The sequence below is a fragment of the Xiphophorus maculatus genome, chromosome 22 (assembly GCF_002775205.1).
Source record: "Xiphophorus maculatus strain JP 163 A chromosome 22, X_maculatus-5.0-male, whole genome shotgun sequence".
NCBI lineage: Eukaryota > Metazoa > Chordata > Actinopteri > Cyprinodontiformes > Poeciliidae > Xiphophorus > Xiphophorus maculatus.
Window position 1 is genome coordinate 6,880,850 of NC_036464.1, and position 21,815 is coordinate 6,902,664.

Consider the following 21,815-nt stretch of genomic DNA (forward strand, 5'->3'; position numbering starts at 1 on the left):
CTATTGATGATCAAATAAAAGATCACTTCATACTACACTGAAATGCGTTTCTTCTAAAGTTTCTGTCTTTCTGGTATTTTAGCTAAATATTTTTATTTTCTGGTCAACTGCATAAGCAGGGTATGTTGCACTAGTTTGCCTCACTGGTTCAAATGACTGACTCCTACATTTAGATTCAGTCCACAAAGTAGGATGAGGAGCTCTGTCATCCAGGGGAACTCAAAGTTATCTGAGCTGCAATCAGAAGATAGCTAAATTATTGAATATGCAAACTGTTTATTTGGTTTAAACAAACAAAAGAACAGAAAGACTATATAAAGAAAATTACATTTAAAACAGAAACATGGTTTAAAGTAACCTTGTACATGAAAGTCATTAAATTACTGTAGTTTAATATGAGACAATAAATGTGTTTTTTATTGAATAAAAGTAAAACAAAGAAGACAAATAGTTGACTTTCAAAACAGAACATGTCATTAAGGAAGCAGTGAAGTCAAATTGGAGTCAGCTTTCTAACCCGATGCTGGTTTCCAACATAAAAACTTAAACATAAAATTTAAGGATGGTTTAAAAGAGAAGAATTCAAACTGATTATCGTCTCAAAAAAAAATAAAAAGAATAAAAATATTCAGTTGACCGGTCTTGTGGCAAGCCAGATAAACATCTCAATAAATTACATCATCACTGAAAAGGTAATTTAATTCAGTCATTTTATTCATTTGGATGATTATGGCCCACAGCTAATGAAACTCACTTGAGTACGACAGCATAAAAACCAGCAGTCAAAGACACCCTTCATAGGACAAAAGGTCATTGTGACAGAAGCTGGATGTTCAGAGTCCTGTTACCCAGCATAATGATGGAAAGTTGAGTGGAAGGATAAAGTGAGATGAAAAAAGCAACCTGTGCCTCCATGCAACGTTGTATTAATGCAGTTGATGGAAAAGGAACCTTGACTAACAAGTTTGTATATTGTAAAATACATAGATATAAATTTAAGTAGGTCAACATTTTTGGACTTAGTATTCCTTTTTTTTTTTACTGAAACACTTTTCTAGCCTGAAATTTTCATGCTTTTGCAAATTTCTTTTGTATTCTGAAAATTTAAGCACACAAAAAAATGCTAAATTGAACATTTTCAAGAATTTCCATTAGTCTGGGCTGATTATCTGTATATTTTACATATCCTGAAATAACACACTTGATAAAGAGCTATTCCCTGCTTTTGCTGCCATCTGGATTAGTTCAGATCAGCTCTGTTTCAAAATCTACAACGCTTTGACACAGTTTGTAAACTTTTATACCTTTGTTCTGTTTAAAAATGATTGTTTCAGTGGTTTGGTTTCTTGTCTGACCCCCTTAATTCATGCTCAGTTAAACATCAGAGGTGTAGGTTAAAACACTGATATTAAACTGGGCTAGAAGCCAAAAAAAGACAAACAAAATGACCCTTTAGGTTTCCTTGAAAATGCATGAATCCATATTTGTAATATGCATAGTTTTAATATTGTTGGGTAAAATTTTTCTGTCAAGTCAATGAAAGATAAAGTTATGTATATGTACATATAAATAACAAAAAATGAATATGGAAATAGGAATCCTCTGTACTAATTATTTTTTGTCTCATGTATAATTAATAGTCCTAAAAATGTTTTTCAGCTATAAGCCATAATCATCAAAATGTCACTGTTAGCAAAATACTACTTTCTGATTTAAATGAGCTTTTCATTGATATTCTTATTGATTGGGCTGTATGTATGATTAGGTACCTGCTCACAGTAGATTGTGTTGAAGCAAGCATAGTGAGGCTGCAGCAGGGAGCTCTTTTAATCAAAACAGATGATTCTCCAGGGCGAGGTGGCAGTGGGGCGATGCTCCGTGTTCAGGAGCGGTAGAGTAAGATCCTTTCCGCGCAGTCCTGACCGACCAAGCTGGCGTACTCCTGCACCTCGGCCGTGTCGCTGCGGCCCTTAAATTTGCAGCTGTACACTATGTAGGGCATGACGGTCCGCTTGTGCAGCACCAGTGCTCTGCCCACATCCTTCACCGCCTGAGAGTCTCCTAGACAAAAACAAAGCACTTATAAAAACAAAATCAGGACCACTGTGGATGCATCCAAATCCATAAACTTTGGTTTTTATTTTTCTCTGCTCATTTGAATTAACCTCTGAGGGCCTTGGCAAGGCTGCCTCATTATTCCGAGAAGCTGTTGGAGGGAATCAAACTCCCCTGTGCCTTCAGGTTTGAGTCGGCGCGTGAGACGGATAGTTAGTTGGTGTTACTCACAGAGCCCGTGCCATGCACTACCAGCTACCTTGTCTGCGTGTGTCCAGAAGCTACGAGCTGCTCTCTGGAGACTCAGATGGAAAAAAAAGGTGAAAAATGTTGACCCTCAAACACTTAAACAACTGCCTCCAAGAGAGAGGGGCTGAGCCAAGCCGCTAACAGCTAGCACCAAGAGGAGGAGGAGGCCACAGCAGGGAGCACCCGGTGAGCCAACCAGGCCCAAATATACTCCTCAACAGGTAAGAAGAACGCATGCCATTCTCAAAGTGCAGCACGAGCAGAAAGCAATGACTCATTTTCTTCTCTTATTCACTGGAACTGCTAAACTACTTAAAACACATGACTCTTAAGATTTGCAACTCAACATCTGAAGTTCAGACCTGATGGTTTGGTCTATTACAGCAAATAAGGAACATCACCTCATCAGGTTAGTGAAGTCAAAACAAAGAGGAACATTTTTAATTTACGTAATTCAGAGTTTTACTGTTTAAACGCTGGGTGGTGTAAAATAGAGGTGAAGAACATCTGGTTATGGAACCTGCTTTGATATACAGTATGGAGACGGATGAACAGGAAGTGACATAGGAAGTGAACAGGATGCACAAGATTAGAAATGAGCAAATCCAATAATTTTTTCTTGACATACTACTGAGTACCTAATAGTATTTAATCATCTTTACAAACCACTGGCATCTGCATTCTGCGTGCAATCACCTAATTATCAAAATATTGATAAAATGAGCTGCAACAACTTCATATATTTAGCTTCACTCAAGGAAGCTAAATACACTTATTCAGAGCATTATTCTGCAACCTCCACGCTTCGCTATAGAGAATGCTGGGCTCAGGGTGATATGTTGTGGTAGTTTTTTTTTAACCCCAGTGTACCTTGGGGCTCATGACGCCGTATGTTAACCAATGTTCTCTAACAAAACACAGAGACCGTCGCAGAGTAGCTGCAACTACTTTGACTTTATTTCATGATTTTATTTTGATTCACAACATACAATTTAAATGTAATTTATGTTGAACAGCACTTACAATTCTGTGTCTGTGAAAGGTGCTTTATAAATAAACTTTAATTACTTAACTGCATTCATACTTACATTAACTAACATACAAGTGTACTGCCTTTATTTATCGGTATCAAAGTCAAGAGGTTTATAAAATCCCTATTAATAATGTCAAACTTTGTGGTTATAATGTAGATAAGTGAAAAAGAGTTGAGGGGGTTGGAATACTTCCGCAAAGCACAGCAAGCAAGCTACCTTTAGGCAAGGAGAAATGTGTTTTTATCCTTCAGGTAGAGTTTTAATACTCTCCTGGAAACTCATAGTTTATTTATTAGCTGTGTTTCCCTGGAGTGCAGGGATACAGCTAACGATCCACTTCTTGAAAAAAACTGCTGAGTTTGGAAACTTAAGAATGGTGGAGCCATGTGAAGAAGAAAATCAGTGGTACATTAGGTTTCCTCATGAAGGATTTTAAAAGATGTTATGCAACTCCCCAATCGCCAGTATACAGGTCCATGAAGAATTAATGTAAGCCAAGGGGATGAGAGTGAAAATATTTAAATGTCTGATGGTTCCTAACTTAAACTCACCTCAGGGTAAGGGTGATTTGCCTCCCTATGTTTCTCGTCACAGTGACAGGACACTTTAACAGTAACCGGAGTTACACTCATTTGCCCGATGGAGATATTAAGAGGTGAAGATTTACAGAACACAGTGGGTAGCAGCGTGTGGCTTTAAGATGGTTCATTAACCACAGCACTAACACTGAACAGAGGGTTTATCTCTCCCTCCTACTCCAGAAAACCCAAACATCCGCTCCTCAAATAAACAACTTTCCTTTTCTTCTTTGCTCACTTCAACCTCTGCCAGTGCCTGTTCCTCACTTTGAGCGGATCCAGATCCTGTTCCTGTTCCTGTCAGGCCGGACATTCAGTGACATGCCGTTCTGAGGTCGCAGCGCCTTCGAGGTTGGAGTTCAAGGGTCAGGGGGAAGAGGAGTGTTGAGGGTCAGGGCTGAGGTTTGGGGCCCTGACACCTCGCCACGCTTCTTCTTCTCATCCTTTCCATCCCTAAAGTTCTTAACACCGGATAAGGGTCAAAGAGCCATTGGGTTATGACCACTTCCTGTGACCTAATGTTGAAGGTCCAAAATGGGACTTGCTTTTAAAAAGGAAAAGGCCAAGATGGCAGTGTTGTGTATAAGAGGTCCATTATTTGACAGCGGAGGCCCAAAAGTTTGAATGCTGTTAGCAGCTGAAATAAAGATTCTTAATCTGTTGTTGACCTCAAGCCTTTTAAATGTAAAGGATCTTATTGCCATTTTGCTATGAAAATCAAGGTTAACTTGTGTTCAAAGAAGAAGAACAGTAGGGAAAACATGGAAAATGATGAGATCTTGCCATATTAAACCACCACCATATTTATTGTCAAAGCAGAATCTGTTTCATGACTTTCCAGCTGCTGTCAACATGGGATTTCATCTACTAAAGTCTGTGTGATTATTATGAACCCATACATGAAAGCATTTGCTTTGAGCTTGAATTTATCTTCTATTTTCAGCTCACATTTTAGTTGTCAGGCTAAAATAAGAACGACCTGAGACATTCACCTTGTTACAGTACAATGACCAGAGATACAGCCAGAATGGTTTACATTAAATTCATGTGTTAGAATGTCATAGTCAAAGTCTAGACCTTAGTCTGACTGAAATTGGGGCAAATATTAAACATGGTTTTTAATATTTCTCCATCTAAACAGGTTGAACTCGAGCTGATTTCACCTAAAATAACAGTGTCTAGATGCAAAGCTGGTAGACCTGCAACTGTAGTTGTGGCTAAATGAGGTTCAACAAAGTATTAGTACATAAAGGCCGAAAAAACAAACTACACCCTTTTCTTTTTTTTGTCGATTTATCACATAAAATAGAAATAAAGCACATACAAAAATTTGCGAAACATCCAAGAAAATATTCAAGGAGGATGAAAACCTTTGCAGGGCCCAGTAAGAGGGGAGCGAATCCATCAGCTCCCACTCAGACTGGGAACATTAACACTCATCAGGCTAAGGAGCTGAAAGCATTGTGAGGCACAAGAGAGAGTGTCTGACTGATAGACAAGATATGGAATGCAATAAGGCAGAAATATAGTAGGGAAGTCAGGAGGCAGAGGGGAAATAAGTGGGTGCCATCAGGTAGGTGTCATTTACTGTAAGTAACACCAAAGTACGTCAGATTGTTGCTAACTGATATGTTTTACAATCAGGAACGTTAAAGGCACCAACAGAATGCACCATTTCGATGCATGAAATTACACAAATTGCCACTTATTGTTTGCGTATCCCGGCTGGTGCCTCTTGGATGCATTTAAAGGTAAACTAGAGACAACACGCAAATTTTCTCTCATGTTTACCCTGCTGAACGGCTGATGGCCCAACTTCTCTCCCTGTCAAACAAACAATGATTGTGAGTGTGTGAGAGATGCTACATATGTGCTGTACATTTGGTCTACGTATGTGTGTACAAAATGATGTTCACTAGGGGTCACAGACACAGTGGGACACTCAATGTGTCAGCAACAGCCGGGCTCAGCATTACTCCAACCGGACCACCAATAAAGTTCTGCGTTGTGTAAATGAAGAAGGTAGGGAGTTGCAGTTCAGCCTAACTGATGGCGTGTTTTTTTCTGCACAGAATGGAATAAGACAGTTCAGCAGCAGGAAAAACACCCAGCCAACATCGACTCACCTTCTTCCTTAACAGCTTGGGCGGATTCAAGCTTTCACTGGTATTTTGCGTTAAATGCCAATATAAAAAATTTTACACATTTTGAAACATGACAAAACAAATAAAAATAAAAGAAACCCACACCACCAACAGATCTCTGTGATTAACAATTGAAATGCATAGCAATTTGCATAAAGTGAAATTAAAATACACAAGTCTTCACAAATGAACAAGAAAGCTCAGCAAAAAAAAAAAGAAATGAGTAATAATATACCTGCAAAAAATGAAACAAGAAAAACATCCAGTTGACATCAGCTCACCTACGTATGACAAAGGAACCACATAAAAAAACATTGACAGCGCTGGAAAGACAAAGTCGGCGTGTTCACGCACAGGCTGCAACAGTAAAGCCTAATGCTCAATAAAATCATCCAATTTGCTGCAGAAATCTATATAGAGACCAAAACTAACATCTTAACAAAATGCTAGCAGAAAGACTGTACATGTTGCTCTCTACAACAACTTTCAGGAAGTAAATTAACAGGACAGCTCAATGAGAAACTCCATAACAGCCACAAACAGAATGAGAAAGAAGGAAATGATGTCACAGATTTCAGAGGTAAAAATAAAATAACTTTCCCAAAATTGTTACATAGACTTTTTTTAAAACAATAGTTTCAAGATAAAAAGACAATAAAATGAAGACAATAAAGAAACGAAAATAGAAAAACTAAATGAACAAATAAAGAGATTTTTGGTGGAATGAGTTATGTTTTATTTTAGTCAATGGACTGGGAGAGTTATGTGAACTTTAGCCATCTTTAAACATCTCATTAGGACAGCAGTTATATATACAAAGGTGTTTTTTTCTTGCTTTAATAAATTAGGGTCTTTTTTTTTACTTTTCTGTTACTGAGTAAAATAAAAGAAGTTTGCAAAGAATAAAATAAGTGCCACCATGTTGTCTGCAAAAATGCATTATGAACTGATGGGACGAGAGTGTGTTGGTTGGAAACTGACAGCATTTCAGAACCGGAATATCAAACATATAGTCAGACATAGCAGTGGTAATTTGGTCCAGGGATACTTTATAGCAGTGGTCCCCAACCACCGGGCTGCGGACCGGTACCGGGCCGCGGACCAATTGGTACCGGGCCGCGCAAGAAATAATGAACTACTTCCGGATGTTTTATTTTGAAAATCCTAAACAGGATTTTACGGGTTATGTCTTGCGCGTCACAGAATGAGTAACAAAACAACATCGGAGTACTGCACGATAGTATAGCATAGCTATCCTCAATTATAACCATTCTGCAAAGAAGAGGGAGCCAAAATTACTTAACAGTGACTTAAAAGTCACTGATATTTATTAGCAAGCTCTCAATGGTAATAGTTGTTGCCAAGTGTGGTTCACCCCGATACTTCACACATAAGCACAGGCTGGTTTAGACTGCTTTTATCACATATGCAACAAAAACAATATTTGGAAATGTTTTGCATGCACTCAGGTTATCTTTGTTTGGTGTTAGAATCTGTTTGATGACATGAAAAATTTCAGTACAACTAATAAAAGCAAACATGGGAAATATTTCTCAAAACAATCTCAATATGAATGAGTGTTTTCTTTCTGCTGGTGCCAGTAAACAGCTCCCAGCACAACTTGTTGTCACTTCCTTCACTAAAATAATACAACTGTGATTGCATCCTTTACTGTTTACTATGTGTATCCGACCCAATCTCTTTCACAATTGCCTTGTTGTTTCCACGTGTTTACTTTTACTCCTGATTGGTGGCTCTTTCCTGTTTGACACATATTTTGTTATTTGGATTAATAAGGAGAGGGAAACAGGAGTTACATGCTTGCTTCTCCACAATTTACATTCACAGAAACAATCTTTTACCATTTCCTATGACAATTTATTTAATGCAGACTTCATGTCATTCTAAAAGTGCACTGTCAAACTGACTGCACAAATTAAAAGAGCAAACAGAAGATTAATTTGTCTTATGTAAAGACAAGAAGATAGAAGATGTGTGTTTAACTTGCTGAGGCCTGCCAAAAAAGGAGCATCAGTGGCTTGGTAGGTTGCTAATTTTAGAAATAATTCTGAACTAATGTAGAATAGGACTGACTCATTTACTTATAGTATTAAATACCTTCAACAAAAAGCCGTACCTGCATCAGGGTCCTGATTTAAACGAGCATAGCGGGAGTTGTTGAGCAGCGGTATGCACTGCTCCACAGAAACCCAAGTGTAGGATTCTGGGCAGAGGAGGTCAGCGGGCCGGTACTGTCCCTGAGAAAAGACAAAGATCCAATGTCAACATGCTGTTGTACCCACACATTTTCCTTCCCACATTTCTGAGAAAGATTTTTGACCATTTGTGAGTATTTATATAAAACTTTAAAATGGAAACTGAAAGATGATGGATGATAGAGGAGGACACATGGACAGATGGCGAGATAGAGAGGTGAATGAATGAACATTATCTAAACTTGTCTGTCTGTTTGTCCATGATGGACAGACAGAATGGAGAGGTGGATGGATGAACAAATAGGTGGATGGATTGACAGTTGGATGAACAGATGGATAAGCAAATGGAAGGGTAGATAGATGGATAGATGAAAGTGTGGATGGATGAACAATGAAGGTATGAATAGACAAATAGAAATATGAATGGTTGACCAAATGGATGATTATAGCATAGTTTTGTCTAAAGAGATACACTTCACACCTTATATGGTAAATTCCAGTAATGTGTGCTCTGTTTTCATAATATCAGCTTAATAATAATCCATGACTGAAGGAACTGGTTTTGCAAAGACATCCTGTTTTTAAATAATTACATAAAAAGAATTAAACAAATCTTGACTGCTGAGCATCATTAGCTGAGAGACACTTGGTCAAAGTTAGATGAACCTTTGTTACAACACTGATAAGACCATTTCCACAAACTCTAGTGATGACCCTTGACAACTCAAGGCTTGACAAGTAGTAAACTGACCCCAGGGTCGAGGTGAAGACTGAGCTGTGGCTCAAACTCCCTTCTCTTAAGGGAGAAGCGGGTCGGTACTGTTCCTTGTTATATCTATCCTTCTCTCTGACTGGAGTGTTGTCTGCAAAGTTGAGCGGGAAACATAAACAAACAAGCTTAATCTTATGTGTGCTTGCTAAATGGGTACAAGTCTGTATTTGAAATAACATTTTAGATGGAAAGTAAATCAAGCAGAACAAAAACAGCTGCAAAGCGTAGGGAGGGGGGCCAGTAAAGGGGTTGAACGAACAGAAATGAGGCGCAGAAGGAGGGGTATTAGACTCCATTATCAGAGACCTGTGTTCTATCACACGGCTCCAAATAAATACAAACTGCAGAGAGAGTTCTGTAAACAAGCTGGCGCCTGCAACAGGCCTGCTGTGCTGCCTCAATATGCACAGTATTTGGAGTTTATATGACAGCAAACTGTAGGACAAAGACTCGAGCGTTCCAGGAGTTTCATACACAGCTGAGGTCAGAAAGTGCTGAATAAGTAAACACAAAGTACAGTCGTCGAAATGAACTGTAAATAATAGAGACAAAGGAAATACCACCAATGGAAATAATATAAACAAACTCTTCTGATTATGACCGATCTGTCAGAGGGGAGAGAATAAGCTGTCTGTTTTCACTTGCAACAAATTAAGCCTCTTACTGGACGGAAACGTTAACAGAAAAGTAAACATTTTAGAATAGAGTTTTCCAACAAACTGGCAAGTGAGGTAATATTCCAGGCTGTAGACACTACACTACTGATCTAACCAATCTCCTGTATAAAAATTGGATCTCTTGTTTTTCCAAAAGGTGCTTGAAATAAGGAGTGCACCGAGTCAGCTTCGATTTCCTTAAAATTGGCTGAAAAATGCAAAACCAATCACATCTCCCCATCTTATCTACTGTCCTCTTGATAAAAAATAAATAAATAAAAATTGGTACTGGCAGGAGAGCCGCAACCCTACTTGAATCCTCTGCTGTGAATTGGCACTAAATAAACAAACTAAATAAAATCAAACAATCATATACTTTTAATCACCATTTAAAATTATGCTTATAGAAGAAAAGAGATAAAAGTATGACCGTAGCAGCTCCTATGGATTTCTCTCTGCATCACACAACCACCTATGAGGAAACAACATTACAGTGCAGCAGGTAGCAGATGAAAGATGTCAGAAAAAGAAATTCTCACTCAAGTAAAATAAGAAATAAGTGCCTTTGCTAACAGACAAATGGCATCTACAACTGACACACACACTCATCTAGTCCCAACAAGCTCCAGGCTCTTATACAACTGTCAGCATGACTACCCTGACACTCTCACACTCTGCCTCCTTTCTATAGATTCCTTCAACACAATGAGACATACCTCTATACGGAGAACCCGCACCTGGCTGCATGTAGAAACACAATGAGACACACAGTTCCTGCTACAAGTGACTACAACTCTGCAAAAGCAACATGGAAACAGGAAAGGGTTACAAGAGAAACTGCAAAGATGTGATAGGAACAGAGGAACAGAAATGGGAAAAAAGTACAAAATCAGGCTAGCTCTTAACATCCCACAGATATGTTGTTTTTGTTTGTTTACTCTAATCTACTTGTGTCAATGTGTTTCTATAACAGATAAAAAAGCCTTTCTGATTTTTACAGGCCTATACTTTCTGTTTATTGCATGAGGTTTTGAGAAAAAAGCTGGACCAAACCAAAATGATACACAGAGTCTGGTTATGGCACAATTCCTCAATCCTCAGTTGAAAGGAGACAAGATGCACAGAGTGAAATGACCCATCTTTTAGTGGTCTGGAAAGTTGACTGCAAACATTGGAAAAAAAACAAAAAACAAAAACAACGTACTACTATCTGTATTTGTGAGGTGCTTCGCTGTATTGCACTCTTAAATCTTGCTTTCCAAATTTGGCAGGAAGACCTTGTAATTCACACATGCCCCACTGCTTCCATGGATGATGCATGATGACAGAGCTCTGCACACACAAGTCTTTTTTAAGACAGTCTAATGGCAAAGACATCACACTCGAGTTGAATATGCTCCAGATTTGCTTATTGTTGTGGTAACTATTATGAAAAATAATGTATTTAATCTATTGTTACAAACACTAAAAGTCTGCAAAAAAGATTGTGAGTATGTATGTATGTATGTTTCTATGTCAAAGGGAAAAAAGCATCATAATTTAACTCTTTAGTTCTGCAACTTTTGCTATTAATTGGAACTTTGGTAGAAACATTGGATAATGAAGTCAGATGGCTTAAGTACCTAAATATTTAAAATCTAAAATACCTTCAGCAAGTTCTACATTTGATTTTCTGGAAATTAAACCTTTAGGGTGTAAATCTAACACACCTTAACAGCTGAGAGTGAAGAGACTTATCACTGCAAATGATATAACTTGAGTGTCTGTGAAATCAAACAAAAGTTTAAGTCCCTAGAAATTATAGAAGAACTTGCTTTCTGTAAAGCAGACAACCTGGAATGTAACTTTATTCATAAGAGTTACCTTCAGGATTGTTTCAGTCATGAATAAAGTTTTATGGGTTCCTCTGTCTTTCCTGATGAAATCTCCCCGAACAGCTCAATCTGTCATTGACCCTCCATTCTTTGTTAAATTTGTTAAATGAAAATTAAGAAAAACAAACATTTGTAAAAAGAGAATGGCACATTGTCTTCTATGGGATGTTGACATATGCGCAAATATGACGCAAAATTTTTTTATTACAGTTTCCAACAAAAACTAAGAAATATTCCTCCGCTGTTAATCTGAAAGTTCAATGCAATTATTCCATTAAAATACTGGAAAATGTCTCAAAACTGCATTTGTTTTGATGTCCATATTTGAAAATCAGTTGGTTTTTAATAATTTCAGCATAAGACCCACTAGAAGAGTTGCAGGTTGCACACTTCTGTTTTAGTGTTTTATTGCAAATTGGGTCTTTATGGAAGAGTAGAAGAAGTCCCGTTTGCAGTTCCACACAGAAAACATAGCAGTCACAGCAAACATAGAATAAGGTGAGATCAAAATTGAACTTTACAGTCTACAAGCATCATTTACCTGTAAACACTATCCACAATGTAAAACATGGTGTTGGCAGAATCCTACTGTGGGGATTCTGGAAGAACAGCTGTTAGAGGCTGCAGAATACTTCAGGCTGGGGCCTAACATCGCTTAGCAATTATAGAGAACAATTAAGTTGCTGGCACGCAAACATATTCATGTGTTAGAACGGTCTAGTCAAAGTCCAGATCTAAATTCAACTGAGAACATGCAGCACTTTAAAATTAAAGGCCTCTGATTGCTCTCCAACCAGTCTGTTGGAGTTTGAACCATTTTGCAAAGAGGCAATAGCAGACACTGTAATCTTTAGATTTGCAAGGCACTGCATGTGATGTTTTGCTGTGTGGTTGTCAGTGAGTAAGCCAAGGGCTTACAGGAAAGCAGTCTCCTTCAGGGTGAATTTTCCAGTGAACTAAACTTTTTACAAGAGAGTAAAATTACTCAACTTCATTTGAAAAAGAAGCTGCCCCGGTGTAAACAATTACACAACCTCAATCATCTGAACTAAATAAACATGTGGAGGGCTTGATAAACAGTTACACAATGCTGTGCAGATGTATGATCACTCCCCACTCACTCTTTTCAGACCACACATAAAGATAGCAGAGGCCCTGCTGTCAGAGAGAAATTTATTATCAAATCAAAACCGCCACTGTCCCTTTTGCTCCTCCCTTCTGTTGTGTTTTCCATCAACCCAGTTCTGTCATGTTTTCGCCCGCACCTTGGTAAAATGGGGAGCTGCGCCCCAGGTTCATAGCTCTAAATCATGAAAAAAGCAATTAATCAGACCCATAAATAGAGTGCAGTAATGCAGTCAAGGAAATCTCGTGAAAATACACGTCTTTTTGCCTTCTAGTTTAATTCCACCTCAAAACTTAAGAAGCAGAAAAATTTACTTGGTCTATGCATCAGTCAGGAATCTCTTTCAGACCTTCAGCTTGTCATGAATAAGTTTTTATTAGGTTTCCCCTCCCCCAAAAAACAGCCCTCATCTCCCATAAATCCTCAGTTTATTCAGTTCAAAGTATATTATCTAGTATGTGTTGGTCACTTCCTCCCTTCACCAATTAGTCCTTTTGAAGTTTTAGTCTGAATACAAAAAGAAGATGTCTGCTATTGAAAATTTTGAAGAGTCTTAATCCTTTCATACCTGCCAGACGCCAAGCAGTGATTTCAAGTAATTTCCCATGAAATTATTAGGAAATGGAGTTTTCTGATCTTCAGCTCTAGATTGGCTCACAGAAGATGGAAACAGCTAAACTTTTGAGTCTACAAAAATGAGGAGTAATCACTGATGCTCACTTGTATTTCATTTTTCTTATATTGAGGATGTATTCATCTTAAAAATGAATAGCTTTTTGGTGTTAGCCACAGAATTAATTTTAATTTAAACTTTTCAAAAAATGCGTTTGGAAAAATTCATCATTTATACACTTACTTTAGAGAAATGTGTTGTTTTATTGTTATAAATATCAAATGGCACTCTAGTTAAACACTCAGGATCACAGGCAGAATATCAACATCTTAACATCAGTGAGCATTTTTCAGGTTTAATGGACAGGAGGAAAGTAGATGAATTTAGTCTATCCATCCACTGTCTATATCAGCTTATTTTTGCAGGATTCCAGGGAGGCTGGTACCTATCTGCAGTGGTCATTGGATGAGAGCTAGAGTTCACCCTTGACATGTTACAAGTCCAACATAAAGCAGCATTAAAACGCACAAGAAAATTGACAACATACACTCACACAAAATAACAACCTGGAGACCAATTAACTTAAAAGTTATGTTTTTGGTCTGTGGGATGAAGCAAGAATACCTGGAGAGAACCCGTGCATGCACAGGAAGTACATGCTAACTCTATGTAGAAAAAAGTCAAGCTTGGATACAAATCCACGACCTTCTTCCTGCAAGGCAACAGTGCAGCCAATGTGTTTTCTAGTATCCATCAGCATTGTTTAACATTTTTATACAAAGATCTACCTCCCTGTTGTAGCTGTGATATTATAGTTTATATGAGTTGTGCACTGAACACAGAGATCGAAAGCAGAGTATAAAACTTTTCTATCAGCTCAGATCAACCGCTTTAAGAAAAAACATCTGTTGGTAAACCTGAAAGAACTAATTCAGCAAATAGAGTACTAAGAGTGTATTGCAAAATAGAAAAAGTTCAACTTTGCTCTGTTTGTTTTTAGCACCAACAGTGCACCCTCACCCCCTCCACCAAATTAAGCTGTTTCTTGTATAATACAGCAAATGAAGCATGAGGACAATAATGAAAGGGATAAGTTATTGGTCAAGTTCTCAGAGAAAGTAATTATCATTTGACCCAAGCTGAAGTTGAGGTCAGCATGCCACATTTGTGATCTTACTGCAGCATGTTGTTCAGCTGGCCGTCTCCCAGGACAGACCTGAACTCAGAGAGAACACAAAGAGGTCTAGTGTGGACTAAAGCCAGACAGATCTAACCTACTCTGGCCCAGGCCAGCACACTGACCCAGGGTCAAACTGCGCCAATCTCTGTCAAAAACCAATAAACACGGGCCCTGATCCCTACAACCACACTCTCTCCTGAACCTACAGCTCTCACAATGCACTCCCTTTATCAGCCTGAACATGTTGACACACCTACATTCTGCTAGAATAGAGTAGGTGGGTGGGGGACTAGCTGCATGGCCTCTGGCTGCTGATGGACACACGTAAACGGTGCAGCTCACAGACGCAGCAAGACAAACAGAACAGAGGCCTGAGCAGATGAACGATCAGCAAAGACAGACAAGTCCAAACAAATGGGATTTCACTTCAGACAGACGCAGTAAGCCCTTCAGTAAAGATATGAAAAACCACACTGCAATGCATTTTACTGGGATTTCTTGTATTAAACCAACACAAAAGGAGTGCATGGTTGTGTAGTGAAAAGAAAATGCTTCTCAGTCAAAATGTTCAACAAATAAATACACAAACCTTTATTTAACAAGGTAAGCTGATGAAAACAACTTTTCATTTTCAACAACGACCTGTTCAGAAAACATTAAAACATCATACAACAGAATATTATACAGTAAAAAAACAAAAGAATGCCATTAAACTGAGGGGAAATTAAGTAGTGGGTATATGGTTCCTGCCTCCCTGAGCCAATCTTTTCTTGTTACAGTCTTTCTAGATTTTGACTTGGCCATTTTTACACGTTTTTGGGCATTGTCCTTCTGGAAGGTGAATCACACTCTCAAGACTAAACCCCATCAGCTTCTCTGTTCATACTGAAAAACACATCACCACCCTCATGAAAAGAATGATTTTGGTTGAATCTGTTCCACACCTTCGTCTACATTTACTGTCCTCTGCGTGGCGTGAGGCAAACTTTAAACTGAACTGTGAGGTGTTTAAAGCTTTTAGTTATATTTTCCACTAATCCTGCATCTCCTCCTCTGATTTCTGAACGCAGTTTGTTGAAGTGTTTTTTCTTTAGGAGCATCACAGTAAATGGGGTGAAAACAACTGCACAACATAAATTTTTGATTGGTAAAGAAATCTGAAAACCATGCACCATCTTCTTCACAATTGCACACCAATTTGTGTTGCTCCATCCTGCACCTCCTCTCCAATGAGTCATTCAAATGAATGACTCATTATAAGAGCTAAAGCATGAAAATGAGGGAATTCAACTATTTGATGGATGTGTGGGAGAAGATATGCATCCAAACGTTGCAGGACAGTAGCTGCTGAAAACTGAACTTGGGCACCCCTGGTCAATTTAATAAACTCCACAGAAACTAAACTAAAGTTTGTTGCTGTAATGTAACACAATCTAAAAGATTCAAGGGGAGCTTTCAAAGGTCCTGCACTAATATGAATTTGTGTGAGAGAGAGGATTCTCAAAATGTCTGGCAGGATTTATGCAAACTGCTGCTGTTTAAACACTTGGGGCCCGCTGAGGCCTTTTCACCCTACTCAACACATCACCACAGCACGACCTTCAAATAAAGCACACAGACTGGTAAGTTTCCTCCCCCTTTGGGCCTCTAGACAACCACCACAACTCCTTCCACCCAGCCCACTCTGCCCAGCACTCCAGCGCCTGGCTAAGCGTCATGGCTCCATGGCTGACAGGTTAATGAGGAGAAAATATTTTTACAGGATCGCATTTCGAGTGGGCCCTGAGAACCAATGGCAGTGCTTTTTATGGATATCAGCTCCAAGACCGGGTACCTTTTATCTCTTTATCTCCTCTGGTTTTTATGGTGAAGGGGAGCTGTTACACCTTTCTGACACAGACCACAACTCTCTGACTTGCTGCCAGAACTGCAGCTCTAATCTCAGTCTTAAAACTCCACCACAGACATCTTATTATAAAGCCAAACCTAAAACCACAGTCCACAGAAAGTCTAACATGTCTAACAGCGTTTATGAGAGCAGCTCATTGTCTCTTGTGGAGCTTATCGATGATCTAGATGGATTCCACTGCCAAAGAGGCATTTCAAACAAAGTGGCGCAGCTGCAGCGGGTTTGAAAATAAATAGAGGTGAAGCTAATGGCAATGCAAACACCTCGAACTGGCAGCTAGAGGGCTCTGGATCTGCTCAGCATGACACACACTCCAAACTCTCATTTTTGCCCTTATGACCCTCAAACCTCCCCCTCATCCTTACCCTCCCGCCACCCGACGTTCCTCATCTTAGTCCCGCCACCACCAGTCAGAATGGATCGTTTGACTCGACCCGCTGAACTCTGCCGCCTCAGAACCTAACCCTGTCAGCGCCCCTCATAGAAGGTGCCAAGTGCCGGCCACCATCCGGCTACGCTGCAACCTGCTAATGATTTGTTAAAAACACAATCGTGGCGAGACTGAAGAGGTGTGGTGGAGATGATGGGGCATAAAAGAGCAGAGATATTTTTTAAAAAGCTTAAACAAATATTTCTGCTGAGTTGTGCACTGATGGTGGTCTCCTGTCGAGCTAAATCAAACAACAAGACTTCAGTTCGAAAAGGTTCGATTTTGAAACAGGGGGAGGGGAGAAAGCTGAAAATTTTAGGGTTGAAAAAGGTCTAGGTTGGGGTTTGATGTTATTGTGAGGGGGCACGGGACTTTACCTGCACTGCTGAAGGGGAAAACACAACAAATTATCTTTTAAAAGTCAAGATAATTGCAGCTTCAACCAAGCACAAGAAAAAAAAACCTATATTAGGGTAATTCCATGTTGAACTGAACTGACCACAGTACTTTTATAACGTACCACCTCTATCTGAGATAATGTTTAAAGAAACGAGATCACTAACAACCCTAAAATTAAAAACTGGTCCTGCCTGTCAGGCTTATAACAACATTAGAATAAATGAAGAATGATGTTTTACTTCCTGTTTTTATCTATGAATGGAATTAGCTGGAAGTTTCTTCAGACACTATTAATCTGTCATCCCAACCGGCATATAGGCGGCTGGTTTTGGACAGTTGCTGAAAGAAGAACAGAAACATAAAAAGCCAGAAAAAAAAAAGAAAAAAGGGTTTAGGGGTAGGGGGCGTGGTTGTCCTGTGTCTGGACCAGCAGCATCTGTGAAATCCATCAGTTCCACACGAATGCCCCTGCTCAATGTAAACCTTATCGATGCAAGTCATCAAGATATGAATAACTTCATACACCTATAAAGCCTCTTGCATTTTTTCACTTTGAACCCACAAACTTCAATGTCTTTTATTGAAATTTTATGCAATACCAACTCAAAGTAGAGCACAATTAAGCTCTACGTGGTTTCAAAAATATAAAAAGGGTAATGTACATTTGCATCCACCCCCCATTTACTCTGATACTCCTTAAAAAACAAATCCAAACAACTGCAGTGTTCCACAAATCTGACCTTATGGAAAAGTCGCAAAAACAAACAAAAGAAACAGATTTTTTTTCAGTTCTGTGAAAAAAAACTGAAAAATGGTGGTGGCAGCATCATCATATATGGACACTTTTCTTCAGCAGGGGAAGAGAAACTGATCAGATGAATGCAGCTAAAAACAGGAAAGTAGACCTGATGGAGCCAGAACTACAATGAAGAGGTTTATAACTAATGTGTCAGAAGTGCCCAGTCATAGTCAAAAACTCAGTCTAATTGAGAATCTGTGGAAAGACTTGAAAACAAAGATTACACAGAGATGGTCTGCTTCCAATCTGACTCAACTTGTGCTATTTCGCAAAGAAGAATAGGCAAATATTTCAGTCTGTAAACGTTCAAAGCTGGTAGAGAGATCCTCCAAAAGATGTGCAGCTGTAACTCCAGATGTTTAAGCAGGATGGGAAATAGAAATGCAGGTCAACCTTTTAAGATTTATATTTGTTTTAAAATAAAATAATTAAAACTATAAATTAAAACCATTAAAGCTAGTTTCACTTCTACTTTACAAATAAGCACTACTTTCTGATTTGCTACAACAAATCCCAATAAAATGCGTAGATTTTTTTTATGTTTTAATGTGACATTGAATGAGTAAAAATAGATTTTCAGGATCCTGTATAAACAGACAATAAAAATAAAATCGAGAGATATGCTTACCCTCATGAAAAATACTAATCTAAGAGGAAAAAGCAGTTGTTTACAGAGATGAGGGTGTCTACATGCATCAGATTAACTATGTCGCTCCCAGTCTACCCAGATGTTCAACAAGTGACGCAGTAAATGTGAGGTCACACACGTACGCATAGCATGCTGTCTGTTTATGGCTCCTTGAGTGAAAATAGCATGCATGTAGAATCATGACAGATGTGCCTCAGAGCCTTTTAGCATGCTGCAACCCGCCAAGATTAACGAGAGCACAAAGAAAGCCTGTCTGAAAGCTCATTCATTAAATTAACAAACTTCTTATTGAGAACTATCTGGAAAAGCTACAAGGAATGAGCAAAGATTGAAAAGGAAAATGTTTTGACTCAGTGAGAACTAAATGCAAACATCTGGGCATGAGTTTATATGTGCATAGCCTAAAAAAAAAGTTTCTAGCATGTCTTTTCTAATTTATGTTATAAGCACAAGGTAGTAGGTGCAGCAGGTGACAGAAATGCCTGCAGGCATTCACTGATTGAGACAAACATTAGCACTGCAGAGGGCCTGAAACCACATCCAAATTCTTTCAGTTGTAACCTAATGCACTCTTCCACACAGCCACTGACACCTGGATGGATTAATTTTGGGTCCTCTTTATTCACAAGCTTTGGCCATGTGGAAAAGTGTTGGCTGGCTCTGGAAAACCGACCAGCTTCTCTGACAGCGTTTGTTATTTGTGGGTAAGGAGGAGTTGGACTGAAAGGAAACGGAGGTGCAGCTGCTGCAGAAAGAAGTTCTTTAAAAGTCTGTAAAGCACCGCCGGAAAACGAATACTCCTTTTCACCCTGCCTCCTTTTCTCATTTGGCCCACATTTTGTCACTTTTTATTCTCCCCCTTCATCAACTCTCTTCCTCCTTTTTTCACTCATTTTAACCAACTCCTCCTTTCTTTGCGTCCTCTGTGGAAAATTTTATGGTTTCCTGAGCTCAGAGCAAGACATTCTTCCACTGAACAATAATAGCAAGACCCACTTGATGTTACTGTTACTCCAGCACCAAGAGGTTAGAACAGCGTTAGAGTGAGGTGCAGGCATGCCTCCCTTGAACAGGCCTCAAAACATTAAGTTCGAGAGCAGATTGTCAACGGAAGTATTTGAATGCTTCATTTGCTCACTTTAAAGTCTGCTTATTCAGATTTAAATGCAATACCTCAGCAGCCAGTGCCAGTCAGAAGATTACACTCATCCTGGATAGAAAAGCGAGTTTCAAGCAGGACCACTGGTAGCTATTTGGCCACCTGAAGCACAAATGCTTTTTTAATCCTGACAAGTTTTGCTTTCTTGAGGGAGATTAATTAGGTCTAGCTAATTGAAACCAGAACATCCTCAGTCTGTAGAATGTTTTCACATTAAGTCAAACACATATTTTAGAATAACTAACACTCCTGCCTGAAGTAAATCATTTTTGAGGCAGGACAGATGTAACCGACTAAACAAGAGATCATTTCTCATGTCTTTGTTGCTTTGTATTTATCATTTTTCATTTGTACAGAACAGTTTAGTGTTGCTTCAGTAGTGAATTACTGCATGTAAACTAATGCTTTGCCATGTTTTATCTGTCTACAATAGTAAAATAATGTAGATTCATCCTGCTTCTCAGTCCCAACTGCTGCCTAAAATGAGTTGTACACAGCTGCCCTGAACGCAGTCTCGGCGCAAAACACTGTGCAGAGGACAACAGTGATCGGATGGATGGAGAGAGGGGAAGAGAGAGAGTGCAGTCATTTATAATTATCTACTAAAATGTTTCCTATGTTTTTATTTAAATAACATATGAAGCATTTCATTATTTTAATATTATTATGTTTAATTATAATAATTTTTTTATGAGCCTGTTCTTTTGTGTGTGCCCCCTTCACTTGGTAGGCTACAAACTTATGCATGTGGGCAGAGCGACAGCACTGGTTTCAAGTCACCATAAGCTGACAGGATGTTGACCCAATGCTGAAATGGAACATCTATAAGCTCATCAGAAATTAGCATCTGCCATGACAAGAAAATTCTTTCTGGGGAGAAATCTTCTGATCATACTAGCCATGTTTATCGGGACTGATGGAGGAGGGTGCTTTCATGGCTTATGAAACAGGAAACAAAAAATAATGGCTTCAAAGTAAAAGCTCTTTTTTTAAATAAATCAGCATAAATTGGATTTGCATAATGAAATGATAGTTTAAGAATGTTTGAATGGGTAAACTGGGTTTTCCAGCAGATAATGGTCCCCATAACACATCAAACTTATTTTAATAAACAAACCACACCAAGATTTAGCTTTTGGAAAAATCTGATCGAATTAACTACTTTATACAAAAAAATTGTAGGATACCCTTAAAAGTTGAGTCAATCAACAGATTTAAATAAGTTGTAACAAATCTGTCAGTAACAGTAGCCCAACATTCAGTCACATTATGCAAGAAGCTTATTGATGGCTGCAAAATGTTGGTTGAAGAGCAACTTGCTAAGAGAGGCTTAAACCGAAATTAGTGAGGATGTATGCATACATACAGTATAAGCATGTGTGTATGATTTATGACACTTTGAATAAGAAATTCACCATGAATATAAACTAATGCAGCCAATTCTTGATTTTCAATTTCACTGAAGATGTGCGATGTAGTGAATAATTGCATGTAAACTAGTGTTTTGCCATGTTTTTATCCGTTTTCTTTTTTCTACACTCCAGGAAAAAGAAAATGTTACATGCATCATTAGAAACCCAAATGAATATCATATTAACAGAAATAATGATAGAGAACAAATACTGTTGAAATATTTCTTAATTGTAATTATTTAATTATTAAATGTCAATCATGCAATGATTATTTAATTATTTACAATTAAATAATTTATAAAACATTAAAACACATAATGATTATAATTGTTTTAATAGAAAGACTAAATTGTTGTGCAAATGGAAGTGCTGTGTGAGTTAAGATTTGATATATATGAATAAATTACAAAGCCGACCTCAACAATTTTAAACACCTTAAAAATCAGCAATATCCAGAAATTCCCCACATATAAAAGGCTTTCTTGTTCATAAATATCCAATAAAGAAAGGTTTGTATACTTAACACTTACACTTTCTGATTCAACTTGCATTTGGTCATGA

The 21,815-nt window shown here is 38.4% G+C and overlaps 1 protein-coding gene across 3 annotated transcripts in view; it reads right to left on the reverse strand.

The window, feature by feature from the left end:
* Positions 1-259: 259 nt before the first annotated feature.
* Positions 260-21,815, reverse strand: part of ate1 (arginyltransferase 1) — a 60,112-nt gene continuing 38,556 nt past the window's right edge. For all 3 annotated transcript variants that reach the window (XM_023327543.1, XM_023327542.1, XM_023327541.1), the window contains 2 exons: positions 8,198-8,318; positions 260-2,061 (listed from right to left, as the gene is read on the reverse strand). In XM_023327543.1, the coding sequence (XP_023183311.1) occupies positions 1,883-2,061; positions 8,198-8,318 (300 nt within the window). In that variant the 3' untranslated portion in view covers positions 260-1,882. The remainder of the gene's footprint in view (positions 2,062-8,197; positions 8,319-21,815) is intronic.